Source organism: Hakea prostrata, chromosome 11 (genome assembly GCF_041222555.1).
Source record: "Hakea prostrata isolate BN-2017 chromosome 11, UWA_Hpros_2, whole genome shotgun sequence".
Lineage (NCBI taxonomy): Eukaryota > Viridiplantae > Streptophyta > Magnoliopsida > Proteales > Proteaceae > Hakea > Hakea prostrata.
This window is the reverse complement of record NC_142610.1, coordinates 18,805,537-18,831,990: the sequence shown is the minus strand read 5'-3', so window position 1 is coordinate 18,831,990 and position 26,454 is coordinate 18,805,537. Positions and strand designations below refer to the sequence as shown.

At 43.7% G+C, this 26,454-nt stretch overlaps 1 protein-coding gene across 3 annotated transcripts in view; it reads right to left on the bottom strand.

Annotated features, from left to right (window-relative positions):
* LOC149000583 (uncharacterized) overlaps positions 1-26,454 on the bottom strand; it is a 36,054-nt gene that overhangs the window by 274 nt on the left and 9,326 nt on the right. For 2 of the 3 annotated variants that reach the window (XM_089139446.1, XM_089139447.1), the window contains exon 10: positions 29-128. In XM_089139446.1, the coding sequence (XP_088995572.1) occupies positions 29-128 (100 nt within the window). Of the gene's footprint in view, positions 1-28; positions 129-26,454 lie in introns of those variants that run through there. The other variant, XM_089139448.1, reaches the window with a different exon arrangement.

The window sequence follows — 26,454 nt, the reverse complement described above, 5'->3', positions numbered from 1 at the left end:
CATGTGAGCTACAAAATTTAACACTTACCCAGAGTCTTGGAGTTTTGGGATCAGATTTGGGATGCAGCTTTGATAGATCTGACCGGAAACTGATTACTACAGATACCTGAAACTCAATTGAAAATGGACTGTGCAAGAATTTAGACAGCCTTGTTCAAGATTTAACATTTTAAACAAACAAAAAGAGAAAATGCATGATATGGCTTACAATACATAGTTTTATCTAGAAGAAGAACCATATATCATCTGTATAGGCTAAAAAGATACATGAAGTGAAATCCAATAGTACCCCCATCAATTTCTTTTACACAATTAACCCCTTCTTTCTTCCTTTTTTCCTCCAGCCCCTTCTTCCTCTGATCACCAGCACAATGAGAACAGAAACATAGGGCGAATTATCCTTGAGGTTCTTCCCAGTTCCCATCAATCTATTGCCCACTGATTTCCGAAAATGATGCTATCAGTGTGCTTGCCAATCCCCATCCCTTTCACTAGGGAGTAGCCTTGGATCAGAAGAATCACTGGAACCACCAAGGGTCTTGGTCACAGACTAGGAGCTCCTTAGAGATATCAACACGCAATTATCCAAAGTAGCATCCTCTGCCATCTTTGGACACTAACCATTAATTTCATGGAAGAGACCAACTTTGAGCCTCTTGGTTCTCACATTCTCTCTCAACCTCCCCCCCCCCCCGGCCCCAACCAACCCAAAAAAAAAAAAATCCACACCAACCAGGAAAAAGAAATTCCTTCTATATATTAGGTACCTATCCAAAGAAGTTTAAACAGATATAATATGGTTTCAGATGAGCTTAACAGAAAAGAGGACAAAGGTATGGTCCAAAAATGGAGCATCTAAAAACTATATTGAGATATAGGCCTTGCTTTGTATTATTTAGTTCTTTCATCCTACAAGCACAATGTGCATTGGATCCAACTTCCAAGGATGTTTATAGTACAAATTGGAGACATATTGTATAAATAAGTGATATGGAGAAAATATGATCAAACCGGGTTCGTACTTGGTTTGATCCTCGACTCCGGTCGAGGCAGAAGGAATCGACTCGCTCCCGAGCGAACCAAATCCGTAAGATGGCTTGCTGAGGAAGAAGACTTATTCAGCTACAAGCACGCCCTAATCCAACATATGGGTTAGGTTAACTACCCTAATGATGGCAGACTCAAAATGACGGCTGCGGCTAATCATTATCGAAGGGATAATCATCACATAACCTAGAGGTTATCTCAGGAGTCATCTACTAGTCCAAACTAGTAGAAGTCTATTGCTCAACGGATCTAACTGTTAAGATCCAACGACTACCCGAAGAAGGCTCAAGTGCATCCAACGAAGGAGATTCGAAGGAACACTCTATATAAACCTCACTACCATACGAGGTGAGGGACGGAGATTCATATACACACTGGTAGACGTAAACTATCAGGGGCTCACGATCTAGATCACCTTTCCTAGTTTTTCATTCCTTAGCTCTGTGCTTCTAGCAGAGTCGTTTGTGATTAAGTTCATCAACTGACTTAGCCTTCGGAGGTGGACTCCCGACCCCCGCGGTCAGGCCACATCTGACGCTTTCGTTTTGCAGGTCATCACGAGAAGATCTAAGGGCTGAGCAGATTTTGGACGCATCATTTGGCGTCGTTTGTGGGAAAGACTTGTAAAGCCATGGTGACTAGATCGGCAGCAGCCGCTGCACAGCGCGATTCCGGTGTTCAGATCCCTGGAGTGAATAATCTAGATGTTCCCCAGGGAAGCCAAAATCCTATCGAAGTGGATGGCGGTCAGGGAGGACATAATCCTCCTGATACATTCCAAGATCAATTGAATCAGGTAAAGATTCAACTTTTGGAGGTGAGCCAAGCACTCCGCATGCTCACCAGACGAGTGGTGTTACCACAAGAACCTGATCATCGCGATTCAGGGAGGCGCGCGTTACCACGTGATCAACCGCGTGATCAAAGATTGGCTGAAGACCGGAATATCGGTCAGAACTTTCGTGAAGGCGACCGAGGACCTAGACGAGTTGACGATCAACCTAGGCGAGACGATCGGTTCGACAGACCGCAGGAAAGTACAACCGATTCAAATACAAGGTTGGACACAGGGGTGAGAACTCACTCACCATCGGTCAAAAGAACCGGTCGTGATGATCGAGCAGTTCGCGACGAGCGGAATGTTCGGGATGGACGGGCTGTTCGTGATGATCGAATAGCTCGTGAAGATCGTGTTAATCGAGGTCGTGATCATATCGCTGAAGATCACCCGACCAAGATTGGTCAGGAATTGGCCAACATCAATCAGAAGTTAGGGCAGTTGGCTAAGGGAAGGATAACTGAGGATATTTACTCAGTCATTCGGAAGACCCCCTTTGCCGAGCCAATTGCTGGATATCAGTTCCCCCATAACTTCCGTTTGCCTACCTTTTCTACATTCGATGGCTCCGGAGATCCAACGGCCCACATTGGCTATTATCAACAGACCATGGCAGTTTCAGGTAATTCTGATGAAATTTTATGCGGGGTTTTTGGTTCATCTTTAATCGAGGAAAGACACAAAGTGGTTTTCGAACCTCCCTCTCGGAAGGATCGTAAACTTTGATGAATTGGCGCGCAAATTCATAGGGCGATTCCAGAGTGGAATACAGGTCAAGAAAACAGAAGAAACCTTGTTTACTGTCAGACAAGGAAAAACCGAATCGATCAGAGAGTTTCTGAAAAGATTCAACAAAGTAACGACGGAGATAGAAAATTTGGATGAGCAAGTAGCCAAAACTGCTCTATTCACTGGACTCACTAACCGGAAACTCCTGTAGTTATTACTACGGGATATGCCTGCAACTTATGCTTGAGTTGGTACGAGAGATGCCGAAGCAGGCCGAAGTCATGGAGATCCTAGATGCGCGCCAAGGAGATAACAAAGTCTCCAATAAGGAACAGAAGGCTCCTGAGCAGAAGCAGAAGTCAAAGAAAAATGTCCGCGATCGGGTTGGAAAATCTCAGGCTTGGCGCCAGAGGTCTCCCGGTAAAAGTGAGTATACTCCATTGAATGCTCCTCGGGCTGATATTTTAAATATCATCAAGAGGCGAAATATTTTGAAGTGGCCACCTAAAATTCCTTCGAAGCCTGGAGAGCAGCAGGATCGAGAAAAGTATTGCCGATTCCACAAGGACTATGGTCATTATACAAATGATTGTCGTCATCTGAAAGCAGATATTGAGAGATTAATATCTCAGGGACACTTGTCCAATTTTGTTAGCAGAAGAAGGGAGGAGCCACGTGAGCCACGCGCGGCTGCCCCTAAAAGGGATCGTTCGGTTAGTTCAAAACGATCAAAGGAGGCTCCGAAGTCTAAGAGGGGCAAGGAGGTGATTGAAGCTACTCGGTCACCGATCCTTACCATTTTCGAAGGACCAGAGCCCGAATCACTCTGAAGTTTGAAGACAAAATCCAAATTTGTCGGAACCGGAGAGACGCAAAGTGGAAGAAGCCGAACGGTGAAGATTCTATCACCTTTGGCGAGGAGGATGAAAGAGGCGTTTGTTTACCTCATGATGATGCCATAGTCATCAAGGTAGAGATTGCACGCCGGGAAGTGCATAGAGTTTTGGTTGATACGAGTGCTGCAATGACCTAATTTCTTATGAAGTGTATCAAAAACTGAAGGTGGATGAGGACTTGATGGAGCCTTCATCCACGCATCTATATGGTTTTGCGGGGTCATCTGCGGTGGCGGAAGGATCTGTCCAGTTGGACTTATCTATTGGAAGTTTTCCTAAGGAAACAACCGTCCGAATCAATTTTTTGGTGGTTCGGGAACTGCCAGCTTATAATGTTATCCTCGGGCGACCATCTTTATCCAAGATAGGTGCTATTGTTTCAACAAAACACCTGAAGATAAAATTCCCGACTGATATGGGAATCGGTCAAGTTTCCTCTGACCAGAGGATCTCTCGGCAATGTTACGTTGCCTATTTAAAAGACAAGGAGGGCCCGAGGAAGGTGACTGCCCTACCTATAGAAGTTCGAGACGATCAGGAAGAAGCAGAAATGCAAAGGCCCGAACCAGTGGAGAAGCTGGGAGCAAATCCAACGTGTACCGAGGATAAAAAGAAGATTATTTATATCGGGTCTGAACAGCTGGAGGGATTCAAAGATGAGTTGAAGTTATTTCAGTTGTAAATATGTTTAAAACTTTATATAAATATTTTATTTATTTTAATTGTGTCTTTTATCCATGGTTTTGTTTAGTCCCACATCGGGTTGAGAGGATTTGATTATATGGTTTATATATAGTAAGAGCCCAGGTATTATTAATTTGCCTGAACCCTATAGTGACCTTGCCATGATTATATAGATATATATATATATATATATATATATATATATATATATATATATATATATATATATATATATATATATATATATAATATTAATATTAATATATCTATATGACTTGGGACTTGGGACTTGGGGACTTGGGTCGTGGGCTTTAATCCGGAAGGCCCAGTTTGTCATGGGCCCTATTTTGGAAAGCCCACTACTGGGTGAATAAGTGGAGATGCCATTTGAGTGGCACTCTCCTCGTAGGGAGGTCACTGAAGGTACCTTCTTTGAAGAGAGTTGAGCTGAAAGGTACCCTCACAAAGCCTTACCCTTTCACCCACAACCTTTGGGGGCTCTATATAAACTTCATTTCGTGCTCATTCTTGACACACAGAATTCCTCCTCCTCTTTCTCTCTCTCTCTCTCTCTCCCTATTATTCCATTAGCGATGAACATAACCTGATTATACCTTGAGTAAACCTTTCTGGGGTGCAACCTTAAAGGTTTGGGCTGACTGATCTTGGGGTGAAGACACTTTAAGAACCCGTATTGCACAATTCGGGGTGTCTAAATACCTTAAAGAAAGTACTTCATGTACGTTTCAGCTCTGAAGGAGTATTGTGATTACAACAATAGTTCTGGTGTGCGGTGCAGATCCCTCAAACGTCAACAACAAGTTTAAGGTATTTAGAATTTTCTACTATGGCTACTAACAACACTGAAGTAGTCAACACAACTGTTGGAAAAGAGACCAACATGAAGGACTCTGCAAACATAAGTACACATGAGAAAGTCACTGAGAACAGCACTCCTCTTCCATCTCTGCAAGCTTCACAACCACCAACCGGAAAGTCAGATTTTGACAAAATCGAGCGTTCAAAGGTGAGAACTTTAAACGTTGGAAGCAAATGCTATATTTTGCACTTATGGAAGCTGGGATAGCATTTGTCTTTGAGTGAACCCCAACCCGATAAGTCGGGTGATCCTACCTTCGATCAGAAAAGGATCGAATGGTTCACTGCAGATTTCAAATGTAAGAATCGCATTCTAAATGCGTTGTCAAATGAGTTATACAATGTGTATAGCTCTTTTGAATTTGCTTATGAAATCTGGGAGGCATTAGTCAAGAAGTATACTCTTGAGGATGCCGGTAACTTAAGGTTTGTGGTTGAAACCTTTCTGGAGTTTACGATGGTCGATGGGATTAGCATCTCTGACCAAGTAAACAAGTATCAAGTGTTGGTGGGGAATCTGGCAAAAGAGAATATCATTCTGCCAGATGCCTTTGTGACCAGTGCCTTGATACATAAGCTTCCTTCCTCTTGGAGAGCCTTTAAGGTCTCAATGAAACAGAAGAGGAAGGACTGGGCCTTTGATGAGTGTTGTGGTTCGGATCAGAATAGAAGAGAGGAACCGACTTAGGAACGAATCTAGTAGTTCCAATAAGCCTAAGGCCAACCTAGTAGAGACTGAACAGAAAAAGAAATTTAATAAGTCTCTAAAACCCAATCAAGATTCTACCTTCAAAAAGAAGAAGAGAGCATGCTTCAAGTGTGGCAAACCTGGGCATTTCATTAAGGATTGCAGGGTAAAGAAGAAAGGAGGATCGAGAGAAAGCAAGGGCTAATCTGATTGACTCTGAGATGTACACTGCAATGATAACAGAGGCTTTTGTAGTTGAAAAGTCAACATCCTGGGTGATAGATACAGGTGCTACCAGGCACATTTGTGGAGATAGGAGCTTCTTCTCCAAGTATTCTGATGCTGCTGACAAGATCTTCATGGGAAATTCTCAACCAGCCAATGTAATCGGAAAAGGACAAATCACCCTGAAGCTGACCTCTGGAAAAATTCTGAGGTTGGAGAATGTTCTCTATGTACCCCCCGATATAAAGGCGAAATCTGATCTCCGGTCCGCTCCTGAATAAAGTCGGGTTCAAACTGTCCTTTGAAGCAGACAAAGCAGTTCTCTTAAAAAATGATGTATTTATTAGAAAAGGTTATCTAAATGATGGCCTCTTTGTATTGAGTATTACTGAATTAATAAATACTTCTGATACTGCTTATGTTTTTTATTCTTTTGATTTATGGCATGGTAGACTAGGTCACAGTAGTGCACCTTATATATCTCAATTATGTAAGTTGGGCATTATACATAGTGTTAAACCACCACTGACTAAATGTCAAATTTGTGTTGAGGCTACATTTACAAAGAAACCTCATAAGTTAGTGGATAGGAAAACGAATTTGCTAGAACTAGTGCATAGTGATTTATGTGATTTTAAATCACAAGAATCAAGAGGTGGTAATAAGTATGTTATCACCTTTATAGATGATTGTTCTAGATATACTATGATATATCTACTTGAAATCTAAGAATGAAGCCTGCAATGCCTTTTTGTCTTATAAAGCGAAGTAGAGAATCAACTTGGAAGAAAGATAAAAAGGCTAAGGACTCGACGAGAGGGTCGAATATTTCAGCCTTAGTAAATTCTTTGAAGAGAATGGCATTATTCATGAAACCACCGCCCCATATCAACCAGAATCTAATGGGATAGCAGAAAGGAAAAATCGTTCATTAAAAGAGATGATGAATGCAATGTTAATCAGTTCTGGCTTACCACTTGACTTGTGGGGGGATGCAATATTAACTTCATGTTATGTTTTAAACAGAATTCCCCACAGGAAAACTGGAATGATACCATATGAAAAATGGTATTTAAGAAAACCAAGTGTAAAACACTTGAGAACATGGGGTTGTTTGGTCAAAGTGGCCATTCCAGAACCTAAGAAGCGAAAAGTTGGTCCTAAGACCATTGACTGTGTGTTTTTAGGATATGCAGTACATAGTTCTGCATATCGTTGCATGGTTATAAGAACCATTGAAGAAATTTGTGAGGAAAATTCAATAATTGAGACAAGGGATGCTGAATTCTTTGAAAGAATATTTCCTTTTAAATTTAATAGACTTGATAGTGAGTCTGGAAGTAGTAGTATGAATCATAGAAATGATTTGGCTACAACCGCTGATTTATCTCATGAATTGTCACAAGACAGTGGAAATGAGATAATATTGACTCCAAGTGGAAATGAGAATCCTATACGGAAAAGCAAAAGACAAAGGAAAGCTAAATTTTCATCTGATGAGTGGATAGTCTATCTTATAGACAATGACCCTCTCACTTATAGTGAAGCAGTTACTTCTCCGGATGCTATCTTTTAGAAGGAAGCTATAAAGAGTGAACTAGATTCCATCATAGCTAATCACACTTGGGAATTGGTAAATCTTCCTCAAGGTTCAAAGGTGTTAGAAACCAAGTAGATATTTCGAAAGAAATTGAAACCTGATGGTTCCTTAGATAAGTTTAAAGCCAGACTTGTAGTCAAAGGTTTTAGGCAAAAGAAAGACATAGATTACTTTGACACCTTTGCACCTGTAGCAAGAATAACTACAGTGAGAGTTCTCATGGCTATTGCATCTATCTACAATTTGGTGATACACCAAATGGATGTAAAGACAGCATTTCTAAATGGGGAATTGGAGGAAGAGATCTACATAAGACAACCAGAAGGTTATGTATCTCTTGGTCAACCTAATAAGGTTTGTAAATTAGTCAAGTCATTGTATGGGTTGAAGCAAGCACCCAAGCAATGGCATGAGAAATTTGATACTGCTCTCATTTCAAAGGGTTTTAGTGTCAATGATTCTGAAAGGTGCTTATATAGTAAGTTTCATCAAGGGAAGGGTGTTTTTATTCTACTTTATGTAGATGACATGTTGATCATGGGAACAAGCCTAGAAATAGTTAATCAAACTAAGAAACTGCTAGTGTCTTTATTTGACACTAAAGATTAGGCACTGTTGATGTAATTCTGGGAATTAGAATCATCAGAAAAGAAAGAGAAATTATACTCTCTCAAGCTCATTATGTGGAAAATATGCTTAAGAAGTTTGGTTTTTATGATTCTGGTTCGTTCAAAACTCCTTTAACTATGGAAAGTAATTTTCAGAAAAATATTGGAGAACCAGTAAATCAGAAGAGATACTCACAGATTATTGGATCTGTAAATTATCTGATGAACTGTACTAGGCCAGATATTGCTCTAACAGTTGGAAAATTGAGCCAGCATACTCATAATCCTAGTAAAGAGCATTGGCTTGGAATTGAACGATTACTTCGGTATCTTAAGGGTACTATGCATTATGGACTTCACTATAGTGGAAATCCCTCTGTCTTGGATGGACACTGTGATGCTAATTGGATCTCAGATTCAAGAGAAACACTAGCTACAAGTGGATATGTGTTTATGCTAGGCGGAGGAGCAATCTCATGGAAGTCGGTTAAGCAATCATGTGGAACATCTTCTAAAATGGAAGCAGAATTTGTAGCTTTGGAAAAGGCTGGAAGTGAAGCTGAATGGCTTAGAAACATGATTGCAGATATACCTCTATGGCCCAAACCAATGCCGCCTATATCGCTACACTGTGACAGTAAAGCAGCTATAGGAAGAGCCAAGAATCGGGTATATAATGGCAAAAGAAGACACATACGTCTTCGACATAATCTTGTAAGGCAATATATTGATGAAGGAACAATTGCAATTGATTACGTGAAATCAGAGGAGAATTTAGCTGATATGTTCACTAAAGCTATGCCTACAAGAGCTTTTAATGAAGCACTTATGGGAATGGGATCAAGACCTATGACATAGGTCATGTGACGGACACCCAACCTATGTGAAGAGGTTAAATCCTGAATTAGGTTCAAAGGGTAAGCAACGAAGTCACTAGATGACCTGTTTGTACTACTATACCCATTCTGAATAATTATAGTAAAGTAGTACCACCATATTGTTGATAGGATGAGTAACTGACTCTTAATCAAGCGTAGCTCACGAAATGTGGGGGTGTGTCGAATGTGGTGCACACCTAATGCTGACCTAAACAGATATAGAGGGTGAGGCCGCCTTAAGTTGGAAATATTACACAGGTAAAGTTCCTTAAATATCTGTGAGACCAAGATTCGAGACAAGGCCGATAAAAATGTCTATTTTTCTTTATAAAGGGGTTGTTAAGAAGGTCGACCAATTGGATATGAATGGTTAAGTAGCCAGCTACACTGAAGAGGATAGGTTCAAGAAGTCAGACTTCACCGGTACTCTGTAGCGTGCTTTATCAGATCTAGTGTAGATTCAAGTCCGAAAGACATCTACAACGAAGTGTCCTATTGTGTCTAATGTGTTCACTGCTACTTGAGTCTTCAGCCTTTGTATTTGAAGTTTTAACCATTGTGGGGGATTGTTGTAAATATGTTTAAAACTTTATATAAATATTTTATTTATTTTAATTGTCTTTTATCCATGGTTTTGTTTAGTCCCACATCGGGTTGAGAGGATCTGATTATATGGTTTATATATAGTAAGAGCCCAGGTATTATTAATTTGCCTGAACCCTATAGTGACCTTGCCATGATTATATATATATATATATATATATATATATATATATATATATATATATATATATATATATATATATATATATATATTAATATTAATATATCTATATGACTTGGGACTTGGGACTTGGGACTTGGGGACTTGGGCCGTGGGTCGTGGGCTTTAATCCGGAAGGCCCAGTTTGTCATGGGCCCTATTTTGGAAAGCCCACTACTGGGTGAATACGTGGAGATGCCATTTGAGTGGCACTCTCCTGTAGGGAGGTCAGCTGAAGGTACCTTGCTGAAGAGAGTTGAGCTGAAAGGTACCCTCACAGCCTTACCCTTTCACCCACAGCCTTTGGGACTCTATATAAACTGGGGCTCTATATAAACTTCATTTCGTGCTCATTCTTGACACACAGAATTCCTCCTCCTCTTTCTCTCTCTCTCTCTCTCCCTGTTATTCTGTTAAGCAGTGAACATAACCTGATTATACCTTGAGTAAACCTTTCTGGGGTGCAACCTTAAAGGTTTGGGCTGACTGATCTTGGGGTGAAGACACTTTAAGAACCCGTATTGCACAATTCGGGGTGTCTAAATACCTTAAAGAAAGTACTTCATGTACGTTTCAGCTCTGAAGGAGTATTGTGATTACAACAATAGTTCTGGTGTGCGGTGCAGATCCCTCAAACGTCAACAACAATTTCTTCAACAGAATAATGACATATTTGCATGGTCTGCTGAAGACATGCCAGGAATCGACCGGGCTGTCGCAGAGCATAAACTCTGGATAGATCCGAAGGTGAAACCAGTGATACAGAAAAGGAGAAATTTCTCCATTGAAAAGTATGAAGCCGTTCGGGGCGAAGTTGAAAAACTGAAGAATTCTGGTTTCATAGAACCAATTGAATGCCCAACTTGGTTAGCTAACGTGGTAATGGTAAAAAAGGCGAATAAGAAGTGGAGGATGTGCACAGACTACACAGATCTCAACAAGGCTTGCCCTAAAGATTGTTATCCATTACCTCAGATTGACCTCTTGATAGATGCTACTGCAGGATATGAAACTTAAAGTTTCATGGATGCCTACTCAGGGTATAATCAGATCCTTATGAATAAGGAAGATGAGAAGTTTACGGCTTTCATGACTGATCGTGAAAGCTACTATTATAAAGTCATGCCATTTGGCCTGAAGAATGCAGGAGCAACATATCAAAGGGCCGTCAACAAGATTTTCAAAGATTTGATAGGGAAGAATGTTGAGGCTTATGTTGACGACATGCTTGTGAAGAGCTTTACAAAAGCAAATCATATTGCAGATTTGACTGAGGCATTCTCAGTGCTGCGAAAATATCAAATGAAGCTGAATCCAGAAAAGTGCGCCTTTGGAGTTTCCTCAGGCAAATTTTTGGGCTTCATGGTGTCACAGAGAGGTATTGAGGCTAATCCTGCCAAAATACAGGCTCTGGTTGAAATGGAGGCTCCCAAAACTGTTCGTGATGTGCAGTGTTTAACAGGGAGAGTTGCCGCTTTGAATCGTTTCATCTCCAAGTCTGGAGAAAAGTGTTTACTATTCTTCAAGGCACTCAAAGATTTGAGGGGCAGCAAGGAAGCAAAATGGACCGAAGAATGCCAGAAAGCTTTCTAGGAGTTAAAAGTAGCAATGGGACAACCACCGATCTTGTCCCGACCAGAGAAGGGGGAAATATTACAACTATATCTAGCAACGTCCCTTTCAGCGGTCAGTGCAGTACTTGTTCGTGAAAAAGATAAAAAAACTATGGCCGATTTACTATGTGAGCCACGTATTGCTAGATGCGGAGACACGATATTCGCAGATTAAGAAGCAGGCTCTGGCTCTCATGATGGCCTCCAGGAAGCTAAGGCCATACTTTCAGGCTCATCCAATTGAGGTATTTACAACTTTTCCTCTCAGTAAAGTTCTTAATAAACCTGATTTATCTGGAAGGATGGTGTCCTGGTCGGTTGAACTCAGCGAGTTCCAAGTGAGCTTTAAGCCCAGAACCGCAATCAAGGCTCAGGCACTAGCCGATTTTGTAGTAGAAACTACTGCACCAGTGGAGTCCACCATGGAGGATCCCATTATGCCAACCACTTGGGAGGTATATGTGGATGGTTCGAGTAATAAAGATATAGCAGGAGCTGGAATTCTATTGAAAAGTCCAACAGGATTTATTATTCGATATGCTTTGAGATTTGCATTTGAAGCAAGTAATAACGAAGCAAAATATGAGGCTCTGATAGCTGCACTTCGGTTGTCAAAAGCATTGTGTTGCGTCTAGAACTTCTTCGAGAGCCGGATATTGAGATGACCACCTTAAGAGCTCTCCAACCAAGTTGGAATAACTGGGATGCCTGCACACACAAAGAAAGCAAGAACGGTCCGGCCTAGTTTTGGCCGGGGAACCGCCTCCGACGCTCAAGTCAGCCTAGGCAACAATAATGGTTCTTGAGAGAGTTCTCAAGAACGTAATGAGTAAGTACTCAGATGAAAGTTCTCGTTACCTTTCTCCATGTAGGAGGTAGGTTTATATAGAAGTTACCCTGAGGCGGCGATTCCTTAAATTCCGGATCGATAGTTGAGGAGTGAGTGGAGTAGTGGAATAACGGCTCCTTCTTTGTCGCACCTGATAACGCCGTTATGCTGACTCACCTCCCCAATTCTCGGAATAGATATGCTGAGTGTTTATGCGTAACTAACTCTTCTTGACTTAGTCAAGAGAGTCTTCAGAGAAATGCTAGAGTTGGATATAGATATATATTTTTCCCAAGTGTGGCACTTCTCCAACGAATAAATGAACCTGCCCAAGAGGGAGGTGTCTCTACTGAATGAGGCCCTCGGGACCTTCTTTAGGGATGAGGTGAGCCATCCCACATGGGAGGTGTCTCTCCCGAATGAGAACCTGGGGACCTTCTTCAAGGAAGAAACCAGATAACAAAGAGGGGTGCATCTGTCCCGAGTGAGGCACTCGGGACCCTTTATGAGGGAAGAGATGCACCAGCCCGAGGGAGGTGCATCTCTCCCGAGGGGGGGGGACTCGGGACCTTAGTTCCCCACAACAGAGCCCCCCATTCCGTGCGATTGACTTCTCGAACGTATGGAATGTTACTCCCAGGCTTCTTAGAAAATTTCCTTTCTTCTTGGAGAAACTTTAAGACGTCGTCTTGAATGAGAGCCATTATTTCTCCAAGGCCTTCGCAATTCCCAACCGTCGTACTAATTCATACTTATTGCTGCTTCTGATATGCGAATGGTCGTGTTATCTCAGCCGTTGATTTATTCGATCAAGGGCCGTTTGATTGAGATCTTGAGTCCCTTAATCTCGACCGTTGCGTCTGTTCATTGTTGGTCGTTGGATCGCGACCTTTCATGTGCCAGATCTCAACCGTCGCTTTGCTTGATTCACAGCCGTTGGATGTGTCTCTTCATCTTCCTCCTCCTCACTATAAATAGAGGTTCAATCCTCATTTTCAATCTTTTGCTTGCAAACTCCCTCTGAAGTCCCCTGACTGCGTTGCTTGCTTTCTTCAACTCGCTATTCCAATCTTCAAACCAGTAAGTTTTCTCTAACTTTTCTTCATTTCTTTCCTTTGTCATTTCCGTATTATGGATAATTTAAGAAAAGGCAAGGAAATAGCCCGAGCCCCCTCCCGACCGGAGGTCCCGATCGCCGCGATCTCCGGTCCCGAGATGTCTTCCCGAACCCAATCCATGCATTATTCCAAGTGAAGATGCTTTCTCGAGCTCTTCGACTCTCGTATTGTGAGAGCAACTGCCGACTTAGCTAGGGACGACCCTCTTGACCAAGAACCTCTATGCTCCGATTTAGGAACGGACTTAGTCAACCTTGGTCTTTCTGTGGATTCTTCGGATGAGCGGGAAGTTGATAGTATTAATCAATCTCCTGGTAAATTCCGAGTGAGTCAGAGACATTATTCGCCTCGCCCACCCCTTTCTCGTCCTCAGGATTGCCACAATCGCTGGCCTCCTTTTATTTTTTCTGAATTGCTTTCCGAAGAGGCAGTTCTCGAAGAAAGGAACAAACCCAAGACGCCCTCTCACATTGACTATGATCTCAAGTCTTCGGGTCCCGAATTCTATCCCGGAGATCTCAACCCCAAACATCTCCAGCGTCTAAGGGATTTCTGTGAAATTCCAAAGAACTATCTCTTCCAGCTCCCGTCTTCTTCTAGTCAGGTTGGAGAGCCCCCGAACGGGACCTTCTCCCTTTATTACGATGCTTTCTTAGGAGGTCTTCGCCTTCCAATTCAGAAAATTTTTGAAGACCTTCTCGTTCATTACGGAATTTCTCCCTCCAACCTTATTCCAAATAGTTGGAGAAGTGTTTCCTGCTTTGTTGGTTTTTGTCATAATGTTGGAGTCGAACCAACATTCCCCCTTCTTCAGCGTTTCTTTGAAGTTAAGAGTCAATCAAAAGGGGGTTGGCTCTCTCTTCTTCGTCGGGCAACCGACGCTGTGGACTGGTCAGGCAACATCATTTTGCCGAGGTCTATGCCTACCTCCACCAAAGGGTGGAGACATCACTTTTTCTTCTACCAGCCCCCAGTTCCGCCGCCATTCCCAACTTCTTTTGTGAAGAAATCTAAATCTGATCTTAAAGAACTCAATAATCTCATTGAGTTATCCGCCGCCGAAGAAGCGGCTTTAGAAAAGATCATCCAAGTTGGCGGAGATTCAGCCGCAGTTCACGGATATTTACCTGAGTATCCGTCTGCTCTTCAGTTGTGGGGCTTTTCTCCGGGTGAGCCCCTTCTTCATTGATATTCTTCAATTTTGTATATTTTTCTTATCTTCGCACTTTCTGACTTTCTTCGTTTGTTGTCGCAGTGTCTAGCAAATTGGACATCGACGCTCTTCGGGCACTTACAACTGGGAATGTCAAAGAGGCTTTCGCCCGAAAGCCAGCGAAGAAAGGTGGTGCCACGGACACGGGTCCCGTCGTCCAGGCTCTCGGCGCTCCCCGGCTCGTCCAAGCCTTCGCGCAAGAAGACTGCGAGGAAGAGTATCTCTTTGGGAGGAGGGCCTCCTGAGATAGGTATTCCCCAAGCATCTCCTTCAAGCCGCTCGGGAAGGCCCTTGAAGAGGGCTCGGGAGAGTGAGAAGGCCGCGAGGAGGACTCCCAAAAGTCCCCTGTCTTCGTTCCCGGATGGGATCTGACCTCATCCGACACAGTGTTGGGGGACTCCAACGCTGCCAGGTCTTGGCTTCTTGAAGGGATGATCCCTTCGGACCGAAAGCATCTGAAGGATCTTTCGGATGACAAATTCTACGCCAACGCCTACAGGTAATTCTCCGTCCTTAGTCCTTCATAGTTCTCCAAGTGATTTCTGTAACATGGTATTCCGTATTTTCTCCAGGTTCTTCTCTGGAGGGGCGCATTACATGGGCGAGTGCATGATTCGTTCCGAGCACTTGATTAATCAGCTTCGAGAGCTGAAGGAAGATCAAGAACGCACCGCCGCAGACCTTTCTGAGTCTATCAAGACCGTTAGGTCTCTGAAGAAATGTGACGAAGAAAGGAGCTTGAAACTGAAGGAGATATCCCGAAGCAAGGCGGCTCTCAAGGGGGAACTCTCTGAGGCCAAGGAAAATTTGGAAGAGGCCTTTCAAGAAATGGAGAAGTTAAAGCGCAAGAAAGCTGAGATGGAGACTATTGCCATGCAGCTTCGCGAAGAAGTCCGAGCTGGTAAACTTCCCGTCAGTGCCGATGAGGTGCCCGAGGTGGTCCAGAAAGAGATCATCACTTCTTACCTCGGCACTTCTCAGTTCAAGAATCTTCAGGTGGCTCTCTCTGCTTCTACCTACCGCCTTGGGCTTAATGATGCTTTCACCGCTGTTCTCCAACGGGTAGATATTCCTAACCCGGAGGAATTAGGCGGAATGCTAGATGGTAGAGTTTATGAGACTCTTGAAAGAGCCGTACCCGAAGGGGTTGAATGCCAAGAACCCTTCAGCCCTCCCGACCCTTTTCTCTATGTTGATGAAGATCAAGCGGTGGGCTCTGGAGAGAGTCTTGAGAAAGAAGCTCCTGGTGGCGACGGGCTTGGTGAAGACAATCTTCCCGAACTTGGGAATCCTCCTGAGAATTGAAAGACTTCAACCTTTTCTTCCTTCCGTTTCTGAGAAACTTTTGGAATTTTTATAAACAATGTTGAATTTTGCGCAACTTTGCGCTTTCTGTAATATTGGTCCTTGTGGCCCAATGTTTTGAATAGTAACTTAACTTGTTGTTTTATTCAAACTGAGGCATTAAGCTTCCCTGTTGACTGGTCCCGTGTGTCTTCTCCCCTAGCGTAATGCCTTAGGGTTGACGATGTTTTGATTTCTCCCGAGCCTTTATTACAAATGGTCCCGAATGTGGTCCCGAATGAAGGTCTTGGAGAGAAATGTACCTTATGAAAAAAATTCCATCTCATGAGAGTCTCACTTGGATTTTCACAAGAGGTGGGGAAAACTCCCGAGCGAGGTCCCGAGTGTAACGCCATTGAATAATTCCATCTCATGAGAGTCTCACTTGGGTTTTCACAAGAGGTGGGGAAAACTCCCGAGTGGCTACCCGAGCGAGGTCCCGAGTGTAACGCCATTGAATAATTCCATCTCATGAGAGTCTCACTTGGACTTTCATGAGAGGTGGGGAAAACTCCCGAGTGGCTACCCGAGCGAGGTCCCGAGTGTAACGCCATTGGATAATTCCATCCCATGAGAGTCTCACTTGGACTTTCATGAGAGGTGGGGAAAACTCCCGAGTGGCTACCCGAGCGAGGTCCCGAGTGTAACGCCATTGAATAATTCCATCTCATGAGAGTCTCAGTGGGACTTTCATGAGAGGTGGGGAAAACTTCCGAGTGGCTACCCGAGCGAGGTCCCGAGTGTAACGCCATTGGATAATTCCATCCCATGAGTCTCACTTGGACTTTCATGAGAGGTGGGGAAAACTCCCGAGTGGCTACCCGAGCGAGGTCCCGAGTGTAACGCCATTGAATAATTCCATCTCATGAGAGTCTCACTTGGACTTTCATGAGAGGTGGGGAAAACTCCCGAGTGGCTACCCAAGCGAGGTCCCGAGTGTAACGCCATTGAATAATTCCATCTTATGAGAGTCTCACTTAGACTTTCATGAGAGGTGGGGAAAACTCCCGTGTGGCTACCCGAGCGAGGTCCCGAGTGTAACGCCATTGGATAATTCCATCCCATGAGAGTCTCACTTGGACTTTCATGAGAGGTGGGGAAAACTCCCGAGTGGCTACCCGAGCGAGGTCCCGAGTGTAACGCCATTGAATAATTCCATCTCATAAGAGTCTCACTTGGACTTTCATGAGAGGTGGGGAAAACTCCCGAGTGGCTACCCGAGCGAGGTCCCGAGTGTAACGCCATTGAATAATTCCATCTTATGAGAGTCTCACTTGGACTTTCATGAGAGGTGGGGAAAACTCCCGTGTGGCTACCCGAGCGAGGTCCCGAGTGTAACGCCATTGAATAATTCAAAGAGATAGATGTCGACAATGAAGACGTGGATTTATTGAAAATCAAATGGTCTTTCGACTTTACCTGCAAATGTTACATATTTGGATTAATTCTATTAATAGAATTTCCGAAGGTTCATGGAATTCCAAGTTCGATCAATTGTCTCGCCCGTGGCCAAGCTTTTTAGCTTGTAGGTTCCTGGTTTCGTCTCTTGTTCGACGAGATAAGGCCCTTCCCGTGTGGGTGAGAGCTTGCCTTGGTTTCTTAGGTCTGAAGCCGCAACTTTGCGGAGCACTAAGTCACCCGTACGATGTCTTCTATTTTTTACCCGAGCATTGAAGTATCCAGCTACTCGGTTTTGATATCTTTGATTCCGGTATTCTGACATACTCCGTACTTCGTCTATTAGATCAAGATTACTCTTCAAGCCTTCTTCGTTTGCTTCTTCGTTGAAGTCAGTATATCTCTTTGATTCTGCCAATACCTCCACCGGGACAAGTGCTTCTGTGCCGTAGGCTAGCCGAAAAGGTGTTTCTCCCGTAGGAGTTCTAGCCGTGGTGCGATATGACCAAAGGACGCTTGGTAATTCTTCCACCCATTTGGTTCAACTTGTCTCCAAGCGCTTTTTTATTCCATCCAACAGCGTCCGATTGGTTATTTCAACTTGCCCATTGCTCTGCGGATACGCCACGGATGATGTTCTATGCTCAATGTGATATCTTTCACAAAAATTCTTGAAGCCTGCTCCGATAAATTGCTTTCCATTGTCAGTCACAAGGATCTTTGGGATTCCAAATCTGTAGATGATTCTTTCTTGAAAGAACTTCTCCATTTGTTTCTCAGTAATGGATGAGAGAGGTTCAGCTTCCACCCACTTAGTGAAATAGTCGATTGCCACGACCAAATATTCTCTATTGTTGGCGGCCTTAGGGAGCTTTCCCACCAGATCCATTCCCCACATGGCGAAGGGAATCGGACTGGAGACAGATGTAAGAGGGACAGCCGGAGTCTTCGGAACAGATGCATGAAGTTGACATTGCTTGCATTTTCTGACATATTCCACGGCATCTTTCTGAATAGTCGGCCAATAAAGGCCTTGGCGTATTATTTTATGGGCCAAAGCTCGGCCTCCCATATGTGCTCCGCATATTCCTTCGTGTACCTCAGCTAAGGCATATTGGGCTTGAGAAGGGCCAACACACTTTAGAAGAGGTCAGTGGACCGATCTTTTATAAAGCTGTTCTTCGATAATGGTGAACTTCGCTGCTTGATTTTTAACTGCCTTAGCTTCCTTGACGTCTTCTGGGAGGATATCATTTTTCAAATATGCTATAATTGGGCTTATCCAACTAAGCTCTTCTTCTATATCCATCGCCTCGGCCTCCCGAATGCTAGGAATTTCTAACTGTTCAATATAAACGGCTGAGCCTAAGGTCGAATATTTGGATAAAGCCAACTTGGATAACTCATCTGCTACTTCATTTTCCTTTCTCGGAATTTGCTTTATCTCAAGATGATCGAAATAATGGCGACAATCATCAATTTTGGCTAAGTAATTTGCCATTCTTGTTTCCTTTGCCTCGTACACGCCACGAACTTGATTCACGATCAACTGCGAGTCGCTTCGGACTTCCAACTCTCGGACTCTTAAGGCTCGGGCAAGTCTTAATCCTGCCAGTAGGGCTTCATACTCGGCCTCATTATTAGAGGCTTTGAAGTTGAATCTTAAAGCATAATGAATAGTGAATCCATCTGGGCTGATAAGCATTAGCCCTGCTCCACTCCCCGAAGAGTTGCTCGAGCCGTCAACATGCAAAGTCCATAACTCTGAACCGGGTGAATTTTCTACTCCCGAACTAGGCATGCTATTCTCAAGGATAAAATCGGCAAGAACTTGTCCCTTTATGGCCGGACGAGTTCTGTACTCAATTTGATATTCGCTCAACTCAATAGCCCATGTGACCATTCTTCCGGCTAAGTCTGGTTTCTGTAGTATATTCTTCAACGGGAAGTTGGTCAAGACTACAATTGGATGAGCTTGGAAGTATGGTCTGAGTTTCCGAGATGCGATTACAAGTGCTAAGGCTTGTTTATCCACATCCGGATATCGTGTCTCGGCATCTATTAAAACATGACTTATGAAATAGATAGGGTTTTGTGAAGTACCTTCTTCTTTTACTAAGACCGCGCTTACTGCCGCTGGAAAAATGGCTAAGTATGTGAATAATTGTTCTCCCGTTGAAGGTCGGGCTAAGAGAGGTGGAGTCCCGAGCTTCTCCTTCAACTTCTCGAACGCTTTCTGACATTCATCGGTCCATAAGGTATCCTTTGCCTTCCCGAGCTCTTTAAGAGCTTTGAAGAAAGGTAAACATTTCTCACCCGATCGTGAGATAAATCTGTTTAAGGCTGCTACTCTTCCGGTTAGGCATTGGATGTCTCTAACCGTCCTTGGCGACTCCATCTCGAGCAAGGCTTTGATTTTCTCCGGGTTTGCCTCAATTCCTCTTTGGGATACCATAAACCCAAGGAATTTTCCGGAAGAAACTCCGAAAGCACATTTCTTCGGATTTAGCCTCATCTGGTATGTTCTCAAAGTATCAAAAACTTCTTCAAGATCTTCCAGATGACTTCTTCGGACGATACTCTTTATGAGCATATCATCCACATATACTTCCATATTTCTTCCTATGTGGTCTTTGAAGACTTTGTTTACCATTCTCTGATAAGTGGCCCCAGCGTTCTTCAACCCGAATGGCATTACTTTATAAAAGTAACTTTCTCGATCCGTCATGAAGGCCGTATCCTTCTCGTCCTTGGGATTCATCATAATTTGATTATATCCCGAATAAGCGTCCATGAAGCTCAATACTTCATGTCCTGCTGTAGCGTCGATCAAAAGGTCGATCCGAGGAAGTGGATAGCAATCCTTTGGGCATGCTTTATTCAAGTCTGTGTAATCTGTACACATTCTCCATTTGCCGTTGGCTTTCTTCACCATGACTACATTCGCCAACCAAGTTGGGCATTCTATGGATTTTATAAAACCCGATTGCTCTAATTTCTCCACTTCGGTTCTGATGGCAGCATATTTCTCGAGCAAAAAATTCCTTCTTTTTTGGATCATTGGAATTGCATCGTCCCTTATCCATAAGCTATGTTCTGCAACTCTTCGATCTATTTCGGGCATGTCTTCGGCCGACCACGCGAATACATCTAGGTTGTTTTGGAGAAACTCGGTGAGTTCTTCCTTGAATTCCGTAGGTTGTTCGGACCCGATCATAGTCCCTCTCTCGGGAAGATCTGGATGAAGTTGAATTCGCTCAAGCTTTTCAACTGGTTCGGCTCTCTACATAGCTTCTTCATCCCGGTCATCCCGAATTTCAATACTCATTGTATTGCCCGATCTCTCGGCTTTTTTGACTTTCTTAAGATAATTCACATAACATTGTCTGGAGAGTCGCTGATCAGAAGAGCACTCCCCGACTCCCGCGGTGGTTGAAAACTTCAACTTCATATGTGTTGGAGAAACCACCGCCCCTAAGGCGTTAAGAGTTGGCCTCCCGAGTAAAACGTTGTAAGCTGAAAGGTCCCGAACCACCATGAATGTTGCTTGGACGACTGCATCCTGAGGGGAGGTCCCGATCCTTAGATCCAATTGGATAGTCCCTTCGGATATGGCGGACGACCCGGCGAACCCATATAAGTGAGTCCCGCATGGAGTCATCATCTCGTCCTCAAACTTCAATTTCTTAAATGCTTCATAAGATAGTAAGTCGGCGGAAGATCCCGTGTCCACAAGAACTCGGTGAACTTCTCGGTTTGCCAATTTCACTTTGATAACTATAGCATCGTCGTGAGGAGAAGTGACGCCCTTGAGATCTTCATCGGTGAAGGTTATTGGATCTGGGCATAAGTCATTTCTTCGTTTTCTTGGCAATTGCATCGATCCAACGAACCGTGCCTTTTGCTTTGCCTTTTTAATGGATTCTTCCGTCGGATTTCCCAAAACGATGTAAATGGGGGAAAACTCCCGAGTGTCGGGTTTCTTCTCGGGATTCTTATCTGCCCTCTCGGGACTTTTGGATCTGAGTCTTTTAGTTGATCTAGGTGGGGACTTCTCTCGATCTTGTCGCTTCTTCTCAAGATATTTTTCAAGTTGCCCCGCTCGGATGAGCTTCTCGATCTCGATCTTTAGATTTCTGCACTCATCCGTATGGTGACCGTAGTCTTTGTGGAAACGGCAATACTTTGTCATATTCCTATCTTCGGGTCGGGCTCTTATCTTGCCCGGCCACTTCAAGTTGTCGTTATTTCTGATCTGTAATAGAATTTCTGAGCTCTTAGTATTAAGAGGTGTAAAGTCTCCATTAGCGAGTCTTTCTTTCCAAACTCCCTTTTTGTCATCTCTTGCCCGAGCATTTGAATTTTGACCTCTTTCTCCATAATTCTTCGTTTCCTTTACGCCTCTCGTAGACTCTTCCCGGGCTTCGATAACTTCTGCAACCGTTGCTTGTTTTTGGCATTTCTTGAGAAGGGCTCCATAAGTCCTCGGCTTGTCTTGGAGCAATACCTCGAGCAAACGTCTTTGGGTTATTCCACTCCATAGCGCATTGTACGCCACTGTATCATCCAATTCTTCAACTTCAATAGCCACTTTATCGAATCTGAGAAGATAGTCCCGAACGGACTCATTTGGTTTCTGCCTGATGGCAAAAAGGCTATCTGCTGTCTTCTTACTCCAGATGCAACTTCGGAATCGGGCAATAAATTTTCTCCCGAGTTCTCGAAAGTTTTGGATGGATCTTGGCGGTAGGCTAGAAAACCATTTTATCGCCGGGCCTTTGAGAGATGCCGGGAAAGTTCGGCATAATAGCTCATCTTCTCGGCCAATAACAGCCATGACCGATTTAAAATAACTAATATGTTCTCGAGGATTGGACTTACCTTCATAGGGAGTGAATGTCGACATGATAAAGTTCGGTGGAAGAGGTGCTCTCATGACTTCTTCTGAGAAGGGTTCTCTATCAACCACATCATAGTCGTCATCGAGGTCCCGATCATCAAGCCGTCTCTCCATGGCATCTAATCTTCTCCCGAGACCATGCGCCTCTTGACGCTCTTGCGGAGACCGAACACTTCCGAGATCAGAATATTGGGAAGTTGGTCCATGAGAAGATCCATATTGACTAACCGACCCTCTCGGGTTATTAGATCTAGAATGGCCTCTTCCGTGGCTTTCTCCTTCTTGCTCCCGAACTCCTTCATTTCTGCGCCCTTTTCTGGGCAAATCTTGAGTTTGCCTAAGCCCAGCCAAACGGTGGAACACACTTCCCCTCGACCGATCCTCTAGGGGACGTGGCTCTTCAATATGCACTCCTTGAGATCTTTCTCCAACTCGTTCGGCTGGCTGTTTTGGTATTCTGGGATTTCTCCTTTCTTCATTCACCGGACGTTGCCTATCCCGAGTCTGACGGACGGCTTCATGTCTTCGTCCCTCTTGGGAATTTCTGGGGGGTCCGGATGGTACCCCGATCTGATGGACTAAGCCTCGAACAACTCCTTGGTGTTCCAACATTTGTTGTTGGACTTCTCTTTGCATATTCTGCAAATCGGCCACTGTCGCTGGAATTGGAGGTTGACTCGAACCGCCTTCTCCAAATGGAGTTGGAATAGTTAACGGGGGATTCTCCGGAACTCCTTCTTGACCTTCCTCTAGAATAGGAATTTGTCGATCTAGAGAAGGGAGAGTTTGTTCTTCAACACGTCCGTTTTCTGTCTCCCTTTCTCTCGCTCGAGTGAGAATTTGAGAACTTGTCACCTGAGGTGTGGTACGCCTCGTCATGACTTTTTGTGACGTTTCCCACAGACGGCGCCAAATTGTTGCGTCTAGAACTTCTTCAAGAGCCGGATATTGAGATGACCACCTTAAGAGCTCTCCAACCAAGTTGGAATAACTGGGATGCCTGCACACACAAAGAAAGCAAGAACAGTCCGGCCTAGTTTTGGCCGGGGAACCGCCTCCGACGCTCAAGTCAGCCTAGGCAACAATAATGGTTCTTGAGAGAGTTCTTAAGAACGTAATGAGTAAGTACTCAGATGAAAGTTCTCGTTACCTTTCTCCATGTAGGAGGTAGGTTTATATAGAAGTTACCTGGAGGCGGCGATTCCTTAAATTCCGGATCGATAGTTGAGGAGTGAGTGGAGTAGTGGAATAACGGCTCCTTCTTTGTCGCACCTGATAACGCCGTTATGCTGACTCACCTCCCCAATTCTCGGAATAGATATGCTGAGTGTTTATGCGTAACTAACTCTTCTTGACTTAGTCAAGAGAGTCTTCTGAGAAATGCTAGAGTTGGATATAGATATATATTTTTCCCAAGTGTGGCACTTCTCCAACGAATAAATGAACCTGCCCAAGAGGGAGGTGTCTCTCCCGAATGAGGCCCTCGGGACCTTCTTTAGGGATGAGGTGAGCCATCCCACATGGGAGGTGTCTCTCCCGAATGAGGCCCTGGGGACCTTCTTCAAGGAAGAAACCAGATAACAAAGAGGGGTGCATCTGTCCCGAGTGAGGCACTCGGGACCCTTTATGAGGGAAGAGATGCACCAGCCCGAGGGAGGTGCATCTCTCCCGAGGGGGGGGACTCGGGACCTTAGTTCCCCACAACACATTGTCTATTGCAGATGTTACTATTTATAGTGACTCTCAACTTATAGTCAACCAAGTCCAAGGGGAGTATGGTATTAAAGAACCACGCTTGCAGAAATATCAAGAGATAGTGCAGGCATTTCAAAAGCAATTTCGGAATTTGAAGATATCTCAAATTCCGAGGACTGAAAATTCAGTGGCAGATGAGCTATCCCGACTAGCCAATGCCAAAGAAAAGAATCTAGACCCTTCGGTCTATATTGAAGAGATAACATTTCCAAGTTATCATGAGAAAGAAATTTCTTATATTGAAGCGGAGCGTTGCTGGATGGATCCGATAATCGAGTATCTGAGAGATGACAAATTACCTGAGGATCCGAAAGAGGCAAGGTTGATCAAGATACGATCGGCGAGATTTGTCATTCAGAATGGGAGACTATACAAAAGATCTTATTCTGGACCCCTTATGAGATGTATAGTCCCCGAAGGAGCAAAGTCAGCTTTGGCTGAGGTTCATGAAGGAATTTGTGGGGCACACATGGGTGGACGAGCCCTGACCCAAAAAATTCTAAGACTTGAGTTATATTGGCCTAAGATCCAAGAGGCTGCTATGGAGTATGTTCGTCGATGTGGCAACTGTCAAATTCATGCTACCGTATCGAAGCGCCCAGCGGAAACCATGACTTCAATTATAGATCCCATTCCCTTTGCGATGTGGGGAATTGATATCATGGGCAAATTCACCAAGGCGTCAGGCGGACGGGAATATCTGATAGTAGCAATTGATTACTTCACAAAATGGGTTGAAGCGCCGCCCGGCAACAATTACCGAGAAAAAAGTGGAGAAATTCGTGCTTGAGTCAATCATATATCGCTTTGGGATTCCAAAGATTATCGTCACTGACCATGGTACTCAGTTCGACTGTCCGCAATTTGAGCAATTTTGCGGAACGTATATGATCGAGCATCGTATGTCCTCAGTGGCATACCCCCAGAGCAATGGACAAGTAGAGGTTACTAACCGAACGCTACTGGAAGGAATAAAGAGAAGACTCGAAGCTGACAAAGCTTCTTGGGTCGAAGAACTTCATAATGTACTGTGGGCTTATAAAACTACGGTTCGAACACCCACAAGAGGAACCCCATTCAGGTTAGCATATGGGTCCGAAGCATTGGCACCGGTGGAGATAATGGCGGGGACATTATGGGATCGAGATTTCGAGGAAAAAGCAAACTAGCAAGGACTGCTTGATAGTCTTGATCTGTTGGACGAAGTTCGGGCAAAGGCAATAGCACGAACTTAACATTATCAAAGAAGGATAGCGTCTCATTATAATACTCGAGTGAAGAATCGTCGGTATTTAGCCGGAGATTTGGTGTTGAGAAACACCTTAGCTTCCGACCCCCGTCACCAAAGAAAATTGGACCCTTCCTGGGAAGGACCTTATATGGTTGTAAAACCGGTCGGTTCAAGAGCTTACAGGCTGAAGAACATCAACACCCAGAGAGAGTTGGATCGTTCGTGGAATGCCAGGCATCTCAAAAAATTTTATCCTTGATGATGATTTCAATTTTGTTCGTGATGTAAACATTTTCAACTCAATCAATGCAATTATTGGCTTTCAACAAATTATCTTTTGATTGGGGGGCATCATACACCACATTCAAGAACAAGATCCAACTATAAGGCATCGGATGAAAATCCGTGTGGGTCCTTCAACACTTATGGAATTTTTTCAGAATTTCTTAAGTCAAGGCATCGGATGAAAATCCGAGTGAGTTCCTTCCGCAAGGCGTCAGTTTGAAACCCGAGTTAGTTCCTTCAAGACTTATTGAATTTTCGAATTATCCTTAAGTTAAGGCATCGGTTTAAAACCCGAGTGAGTTCCTTCTCAGACTTATTGTATTTCTCCGGAAATCTTTAAATAAAGGCATTTTTCTAAACAACTAAGACCTAGTGCAACAGCGATTCAAATGACTAGCAAAGTTCAAGATGAAGTTAACTTCTTATTTCTTCAAAAGACCAGAAGAGGCCAGACTCAATATCAAAACATAAGATTACAGAGCTGGATACAACCTTCGGTCAAAAAAGAAAGTCATCGTCGATGATTATTAAGAAGTCATACAAGATCGGCACAACTTTGCTAGAACAAACACATGAGTCAACCATTGGTATGGATTCAAGGAGAAGAAGAGGAGAAATGAGGATTACAAAAAACATTTCAGTATGTATAAAATCCTCCGCAATTTCATACTCTTTATCTAGCTTGTCCAGGAGAAGTATGGTCCTCGACCAAACTTGCATTCAAGGCAAGCTCGTCATAATTGACTCCTTCCAGGGGAGAATAAACAGGAGAATCTTCCAGATAATGCATAATATCTGGATCGGAAGGCGGATGATCAATCTTATTTTTGTTCCAGTCAGGAGGAGGAAGGCCCAGGTTGGTAAATACTTCAGGATGGCAAACAGCACTGTAAGGAGTCGTATCAAAATGAGGATCCTTCCTTAATATTGATT